Source organism: Phacochoerus africanus, chromosome 15 (assembly GCF_016906955.1).
Source record: "Phacochoerus africanus isolate WHEZ1 chromosome 15, ROS_Pafr_v1, whole genome shotgun sequence".
Classification (NCBI taxonomy): Eukaryota; Metazoa; Chordata; class Mammalia; order Artiodactyla; family Suidae; genus Phacochoerus; species Phacochoerus africanus.
The window spans coordinates 109,033,305-109,042,075 of record NC_062558.1 but is presented as its reverse complement, the minus strand read 5'-3'; the positions used below and the strand labels follow the sequence as shown (position 1 = coordinate 109,042,075).

The following is an 8,771-nucleotide window of genomic DNA, read 5'->3' as shown; positions in this document are numbered from 1 at the left end:
TCTGGGGCACGGTTTTCCAGGGTTCCAACTGTAGGGTCATCATGTTGGACAATTGCAGGGGTGTCATTCACATTGTAGTATTATGTGTGGACTTGTGCAGACAGTATTGGACTATATATGATGGAATCGGACTATTGGAAAGAGGCCTGAACTGGGTGCCCAGAGACCTGGGTTCTAGTCTGTTAGGCCTTTGACTTTGTAAATGACTTTGGTACGTCCCTCTGCCCTGTCTCCCTCTCGGACTATTTTTCTACCTATAAAATGGTCTAAGGAGTTCCCTGGTGGCTCAGTGGGTTAAGGATCTGGCATTGACACTGCCGTGGCTCGGGTTGCTGCTGTGGTGCAGGTTTGATCCCTGGCTCAAAACTTCATCTTTAAAAAAATTTTTTTTAAAGTTTTATTGAAGTATAGTTGATTTACAAGGTTGTGACTGGAACTTCCACATGCCTAGGCATGGCCAAAAAATGGCTTAATAACTTTTAAAAATTATTAATGTAAATCTTTATTCCAAAACAAAATCTTGGAGTAAGACCCTGCTGGATTTTGAAAGATAGATGGTTATAGGGTTATAGCGCATTTAAAATACCCCATAGTTGGGAGTTCCCTTCATGGCTTAGAGGTTAATGAACCCGACTAGGAACCATGAGGTTGTGGGTTTGAACCCTGGCCTCGCTCAGTGGGTTAAGGATCCAGTGTTGCTGTGAGCTGTTGGTGTAGGTCACAGATGTGGCTTGGATCCAGCATGGCTGTGGTGTAGATCAGCAGCTATAGTTCTGATTTGACCCCTTGCCTGGAAACTTCCATATGCTGTGGGTGTGGCCCTAAAAAGCAAAACAAAACAACAACACCCCCCCAAAAAAAAACTTACAGTAAGCATTAGTTTTTTCTTCTGCCTTTTTGAAGGAGGGGGTGGTACTACATGAACCCTAAGGTTGAGTCTAGCCTTAACCAGTCATTCTAAGAAGCCAGCCCAGTTGGAGCAGTGGCATCGAATCATGGCCTTGGTTTGGCCTTGGGGTGTTTCTAACCTTTTAACCTCCAGGAACTCCCACCCCAACAAAGAAGTGGGGCTGAGGACCTCAGGGTTCCTCCAATGCCAGGGGAAGTCAGCACCTGACAGCTTTCCTCTGCTCAGTGCCCACAGGTGTAGCCCCCCTGCATTGTTGGAGGCCACCCTTCCTCAGTGGTAGAGCCTCCACAGTCACCAGTCCCTTGCTGGCTGGCACTGAACGGAGTCCCCCACAACCCTTCCTGGGCAGGTTGTGGGAAATGGCTGGTGAGATGTGTTCCGGAGACCACGAAGGACTGTGTGTGTATTTGGAGAGGGAATGGGGAGGCATAAACCACAGGCATTGAGTCCAAAAGGGAGTTAGGAGATCAGGACTAAATCGTACAGCAGTCCATCCAGAAAGCACTTTCAGAATCACGGCATGCCCTTGTTTCATGAGAAACCGAGGACAGTTCTGGGAAGGAAGAGGAGGAATTAGACTCTTCATCTCTAGTGCGTGCCAGTCACAAGGAGCCCTTTTTGCCATCATCACACGTCCCATCTGTTGTAAAGATAAGGAAGCCAAAGCCCGCAGAGGTTGAGCAACTTGTCCAAGGTCCCCATTGAACACGGAGACTCGGACCCTGGATACCCTGTTGCCCAGTGTGGCTCCTTCCTGTGGGGGAAGGGGAGATCAGACTGAAGTAACTGAAAACAGGAGGGGCAGGGAACAGAACTGTTTGGGGAGAGAATGAACATGCCAAGGGCAAAAAGAGGAGTCCCTTTATACCTCCAGGCCCCTTTCCCACAAGGTTTGCATCCTGAGCAGCCCCTAACCAAGAGCTGCCCCAGCCCAAAGGGCCACCTTGTGGGACAAATGCACTTAATGACCACAGTAGAAAGAAAAAAAAGTGATAAGCCTCCCAGTCTGCAGGGACTAATCTGATGTCCTTTGCTAATACAGAGGCCGCTTCATAAAACATCTCCAGCACTGACAAGTAATCTAGAAGGCTCTAAGGTTTTAGTGAATGGGATTGGTCCAAAACCTGACCTCGCTTTCATTTAATTTCATGCTAGCACCAATACACACCCAGCTGCGCAGACCCTGTCTAACTAGTGAGCTGTTCAGACACAAAGGCGCTCTAATTACCATCCACAAGCCAGGCTGACAAGGATTTCAAGTGTTTTCATGTTTATGGAGATCAGAGAAATGTGTTCTGTACATCTTTCACACGGAGGACAAGTATGAAAGAAAGCCAAACAAAAATCCAACGCATTTATTAAAAACAGATATTTCAGTTAACTTAACATCCTATAATCAGGATAGCCACGATTCCAGACACTCCGGTGCGAAGTGTAGGTAGGTCAATAGCCACATCTGGATGATGAACACGCCATTGAATCTTAAACTAAAACACCAACAATATGGTCTTGGACCCTTCGGGACTAAGGGAACAGTTATGTCCCAAGCACTTCCCCAGGTTCACAATGGCAAAGCCCGCAGCTTCTCCATTTGGAGGGTCACATTTTCTACTCGGTTTCCTTCGCTTACAAAGGCGAGCTGGCATGGCTGGGGGAGGGGCAGAGGAGGAAATCAACTCCATCTACCCAGGGAATTGCAGCTGTTATTGCAAACGGCCCCGAGAGCCCATTATAAGCTGCTGCGCTAGGCTGTGTGTCCCTGGAGTGCCCCGTCACGTGGCGTCTCCCCAGCCTCCAGCCTGGGCCCCCAGGAGCGCCAGCGCCACCAGCTTGAGTAGTACAGTAAGGCCGAGGGGAAGAGGAGGTACCCGAGGCCCTGTCTCCGGGCAGTTTCCGTGATAACTCGGGGCGCGGCCGTCCGCCGGAGGCACCAGAGCCAAGCGCGTCGCCGACTCCCTACACACGCGGTGGCAGCGGGTACGCGTGTCCTCAGGAGACTTCAGCACTTGCAAAACACCGCGCTCTACCCCGAGTACAGGCGGAACCAGGCAACTCTCTGCCCTGCTGGAGCCCCGCAATCTCACGTGCGCCCAGGAAACAGTGACCTTGAACCCAAGGAGGGGCGGTCAGGCTGCGAAAATACACTTTTGAGAGGACTGAGGGTTCACTCCGCGCCTCGCCCTCCCTTTTCCCCAGCACCGCTCACCCCCACCTCACCTCAGCATCCCGGACGCAACCCCCTTCCCCCACCGCTCTGAGAACCTCTGCCGCTGCTAAGTGGCGGCGGAGAAAAGGTTACTCCTATTCAATTTCCGAAAGAGTCCTTTTCCCGGTGCCGCGTGTTTTTAGATTAGGAACCAGCACCCCAAAACACACGAGATGAGTTTTAAGTGTCGTAAATGTTCAAGTCTGGCAGTTTGAGGTACTCTGAAATTATCTACTCGTGTTCCCCTTCCCCAAAGTGGATCAGGAACCAGCCCTAGAAAGGTAAATCAAGGAACTGAGGTCATCCCCCGCGTTCAGGTGCTCGGCGACCCTGAGAATCGTGGGCTGTGGCGACATGGTCGTTGGGCCAGAGGACCCTGAGAGGCTGCGTGGAACCGCACGCCGTGCCACCAGGACTGGTCACGCCAAATAAGGAGTCCTATTGACTGTGAGCTTGGAGTGGGCTCTGTAAATTGCGTTAAGTTGGACCAACTAAATCCTACTTTTCAACCACATCTGGCCCTTCGACCTCAGTTCCCCGCGAAAATATTCGCTATTTTTTGATTCCTCGTCTTCATGAGTTATCTCCCCGCTTTCAAAAGCGCGAGTTCGCCAGTCTGAGTAGGGATGCAGCCCTCAGGGGAACCCCTTGCCCTCCAGGCAAAGGCTGGGGCTGAGGCCACACCCGGGGTGTTAGCTGCTGGGGACTAGAACGCCGTCGCCAGTTCTGAGCTGCGTCCTCCTCCCGGACGCGCCAGGGTCGCTGCAGGCCGCGCGAGGGCTGCGGGGCGAAGGGGGCTCATGCACCGGGGCCGACAGAGGGCCAAGGAGCGGGCGTTGGGGAAGCTTTGCGTGTAACTGCAGCCGTCGCGAATGAAGCCTCCGCACCGCCTCCTTGATGAGATTCCCCGAGAGTACGAGCTGCTGCAGAAGCCGGTGCGGGTCATCATCGCCGGTGCGAGCTTGAAGCTGGGGCCCACGTCGCTGCTGCAGGCGGCGGGAGGCGGCGGCACCCCGCAGCCATCCTCGCCGGCACGGGCCCGACAGCGGCTGCGGGGCACCCCGCTTGTCCGCTCCCGAGGGTCCATCAAGGCTAAGCTGAGTGGGCAATGGGGACAGAGCGCTGGGGCCTGTGGCAAGCTCGGCCACAAAGTAGGGAGCAGTCCGGCCCCGCACGCGGCCGCGATCCCCGAGGGGGCAGCGCAGGGCCCCCGGGGGCGCCGGGCCCCCAGCCTCCGCCGACCCGGGCGGCAGAAGCGGCGGCAGAGCTGTGGCCAGGGCCTTCTCCGCTCTCACGGCTGCCAGGGGCCGCGGGGGCTGCAGCGGCGGTCCCGGGGGAGCGCCCGGGGAGGCAGGGTGGTCCTGAGCGGCGTCCAGCTGCAGCGTCTCGCCGATCTGGGCCACCAGCCGGTCCACCTCGCCCGAGCCGCCCAGCGTCACCGACTGTTCCAGTAGGAGGAAGCTGTCCTCCTCCTCCTCCTCCTCCTCCTCCTCTTCCTCGCCGGCTTCCTCTTCCTCCTCTCTCCGGCACGGCATGGTCCCCCGCGCGGGCACCCGGAGCTCTGCCGGCGTCGCTGGGGATTCGACTGCCGGTAGGGCTCGGTGGGCCGCGGCAGCGCGGGGAGCAGTGCTGCGATCGGAGCCGGGGCTGGGGAAGACGCTGAAGCTGGAGCCCGCTGGGCACTCTCGCCGCGCGCCTGCAGCCGCGGGAGCCGGAATCCTACCGGCTCCGGTTGATTTGTAAACAATGGGTGACGTAGCCGCCGGGCTCTACCACCGAGCAGCTGCGGGGGTGCGCCGTGCCAGTTGGGGGCGGGGCGCCCACTGCGCAGGGGCACAGGGTGAAGCCTTGGTACCCCTGAGCTCCACAGCCCTGAATTCTGCCTGCGGCGGGCACTGGGGAGCAGGTCCTCGCTCTCTTAACCGGACGTGATTGGCATTGCCAGAAGATGGACACCACCGTGGACTCCGTTGGTTTCTTCCACACACACCAGCACTAGCACATACACTTACACCCACACACCTACACACTTCTCTAGGCTCGTCGACTCTTCCAGTTTTGGCATTTGCGCCTTTGAGGTCCGAGATGCCAGCGTTTGGGAAGTGATGGCGAGGCAAGTGAGGCGAGTGGTGGCTAGGAGAGGCGTCAGGTTAGAGATCTGTCTGGAGATGAGGGAAAAGAGGCTGACGGAGATGAAGAGGTCGAAGGACCCTGTGATACGATGGCGGTGGCGGATTGGGAATTGGCAGAGAAAGCCCCGTGATTCATGCTTTTTCCATCGGGAGCATGGGTATGTGGGGACCTGAACTGGAGCTGTCATTACTGAAGAGGAGGTTGCTCGTCTGGGGAGAACCTGTGGGTAGAAAGTTCTTTTAAGAAGAATGCCTCAGCCCAGTAGGGGAGTCTCCTTTCTGAGGGGGAGTAGTAGAGGAAACGGTCAGTTCTTTGGATGGAAATAGAGGTTACGGCCACCGTAACCCTTCAAGGTACCGTGGTTGGCTTAATGAGTAACCAAGATTTCATTTTTTAAAAGAAAGAGGGGTGGAAAATGATCCTTTACCGTCGTATTGCCTGGAGGTTTATGCAAAATCCCAAGTCCCTCAAGCCTAACTTGCAAACATTATACTTACAGGTAGACCATTGGTGGACCAGCCTTTTACAGGAGAGGGATAGTGTCAAGGTGATAGAAATATTCTAAAACTGTGATGGTTGCACAACTTGGTAAATTTATTAAAAATTAAAATGAGGGAATTTTATGATGTAAGTTATATGTTAATAAAGCTATTTTAACAGTTAGCCACAGGAATTCCCTTGTAGTGCAGTGGGGTAAGGATCCAGCCTTGTCACTGAAGCCACTTGGGTCACTGCTGTGGAACCAGTTAGATCCCTGGCTCCTGGGAACTTAGCCAGGGAATTTACGCATGCCTATTGCCAATTGTGGCCAAAAAAACAACAGAGCAAAACTATTAGCCAGAAAACACTGCACACACAAACACAGAAACCAGGCAGTAGAGAGCTACTTTAAAATATGGAGCAGGAAGAGTTCCCCTTGTGGTTCAGCGGGTTAAGAACCTGACTAATATCCTTGAGGATGTGGGTTTGATCCCTGCCTCACTCAGTGGGTTAAGGATCCTGTCTTGCTGCAGGCTGCTTTGTAGGCAGTAGGTGCCACTGGGATCCAAGTTGCTGTGACTGTGGTGTAGGCCAGCAGCTGCAGCTCCTATTCAACCCCTAGGCCCCCTAGCTTGAGAACTTCCATAAGCCCAGGTGTGGCCTTAAAAATAAAAAAATAAAAAAAAATATGGAGCAGGAGAGTAACATGATTTAATAAGAGACTGGAGCCTAGGGATCCAGATAAGTAGAAATAAGGGTCTTGTTGATCAGTTCCAAGCTGATATATGAGCAAGCTTTTAGAGAAGGATGGGATAGCGGGAAATTGTTAAAATGGATGTCTTATTTTATTCTCCCTAATTGCCCTGGTTGAAGCCTCTAGAACAACACCAAATAGCAGTGGTGAGGGCAGACATTCTTGTCTTTTTCCTGATCTTTTTGTTTGTTTGTTTGTTGTTGTTGTCTTTTTGCCTTTTCTAGGGCCGTACCCGCAGCATATGGAGGTTCCCAGGCTAAGGGTCTAATTGGAGCTGTAGCCGCTGGCCTACGCCAGAGCCACAGCAACACGGGATCCGAGCCACACCTGTGACCTACACCACAGCTTATAGCAACGCCTGGTCCTTAACCCACTGAGCAGGGCCAGGAATCGAACCTGCAACCTCATTGTTCCTAGTCAGATTCTTTAACCACTCTGCCACTATGGGAACTTCATCTTTTCCCTGATCTTGAATAAAAGCAATTAGTTTTTCATTATTAAATATGATGTTGGCTCTGGGTTTTCACAGATGACATTTCTCAGATTTGGGATATTCCCTTCTTTGCCTGGTTTGTTGAGGCTTTGTTATTTTATTTTATTTTATTTTATTTATTTTATTTTATTTTATTTTATTTTATATTTTGCTGTTTAGGGCCAAACTTACACATATGGAGGTTCCCAGGCTAGGGGTCGAATTGGACCTGTAGCTGCCGGCCTACACCAGAGCCACAGCAACTCGGGATCCGAGCTGTGTCTGCAACCTACACCACAGCTCACGGCAATGCCGGATCCTTAACACACTGAGCAAGGCCAGGGATCGAACCTGCAACCTCATGGTTCCTAGTTGGATTCCTTAACCACTGAGCCACGACGGGAACTCCAAGGGGCAATTACTTTTGTGACTTCTTTGAAAACCTCCCAGGACCTGGGGGGGGCTCTGGGCTGACTCTGGGGAAGGAAGGGAGGAAGTGTACATGCACCCTGCTGACCTCTTGCCTAATGCCTGACAGGGCAGTTGCGCAGATTCATACTCCTGTGAAAAGCTGTAGACAGTCTGCTGTGGGCTGACTGAATTCTTGCCCACTGTGGAGGATTTCAAACTTTATGGCAGGGATGAGGCCTGCCACTGTTTTAGAGGCAAGCGGCATCCCTGAGCATGGGCCTTGGAATCAGCAAAACAGACACAGGCTTGGCCCTTTACCACTCCCTCCATTGTCTCCCAGCTCCCAGGCAGGGAGGCTCTAGGAACTGGGTGGGTTGGGGAGGATGGATTTGGACTGAGAGAATTTAAGAGATTAGGGGATTCACAGTGAGATGCAGAGATGCTAATGAGTTATTAAATACCTCTCAGTAGAGTAGTAGCTGAGGAAGCTGGAAATACCACCATACCGCCTGGAAGGCAGACGTTGAAAATGTCTTAGAGGAGCTCCCCTTGTGGCTCAGGGGAAACGAATCTGACTAGCATCCATGAGGACACAGGTTCAATCCCTGGCCTTGCTCAGTAGGTTAAGGATCCTGCATTGCTGTGGCTGTGGCTGTGAGGTAGGCTGGCAACTGTAGCTCTGATTCAACCCCTAGCCTGGGAACTTCCATATGCTGCGGGTGTGGCCCTAAAAAGAAAATTTGTCCAAGATCACACTAACAGTCAGTGTCAGAGCCAGGATTCAAAGTCAGTTTTGGTTGATGCCACAACCTGTCCTTCTCAAACCACCACCCAGATGTTGTTATCCTGGTTTTGCTATCTGCTCTTTTCACTCTGCCTGGTTCTTATTCCCCAAGGCCTGTTTCTTTCCTTCAGTGCCTCTGCCAGTTGTCATGCACTATTTCTGGTCCCATTGCCGGGGCCCTTCATGTTTCCTTGACAGGACTCTGCAGCTTGTGTCTGGGCCCTGCCCCTTTCGCTTTAATCCACTCTTCTGGCAGATCAGCTTCCTAATGCCCAACCCTGCTCAGATACCCACCACCCCTACTCTGAATAGGTGCACATTACCTCCTGACTAAAACTCTCAGCTTCTTTTTCTTTTTCTTTTTGGTGCACCCTCTTCATGTGGAAGTTCCCCGGCCAGGGATGAACCTGGGCCGGAGCAGTGACCCAAGCTGCTGAGTAACAACACCAGATTCTTTTTTTTTTTTTTTTGGTCTTTTTTGCCATTTCTTGGGCTGTTCCCGCAGCATATGGAGGTTCCCAGGCTATGGGTCGAATCAGAGCCGGTCACTGGCCTACGCCAGAGCCACAGCAACACGGGATCCGAGCTGTGTCTGCAACCTACACCACAGCTCACGGCAAC

The 8,771-nt window shown here is 52.7% G+C and overlaps 1 protein-coding gene across 1 annotated transcript; it reads right to left on the bottom strand.

Moving 5' to 3' along the window:
- Positions 1-2,250: 2,250 nt before the first annotated feature.
- On the bottom strand, positions 2,251-4,828 carry FRAT1 (FRAT regulator of WNT signaling pathway 1). The gene has a single exon (XM_047762086.1). It carries the CDS (start codon positions 4,649-4,651, stop codon positions 3,809-3,811), a length of 843 nt encoding a protein of 280 aa, XP_047618042.1. The 5' UTR covers positions 4,652-4,828; the 3' UTR covers positions 2,251-3,808.
- Between the last annotated feature and the right edge of the window lie 3,943 nt (positions 4,829-8,771).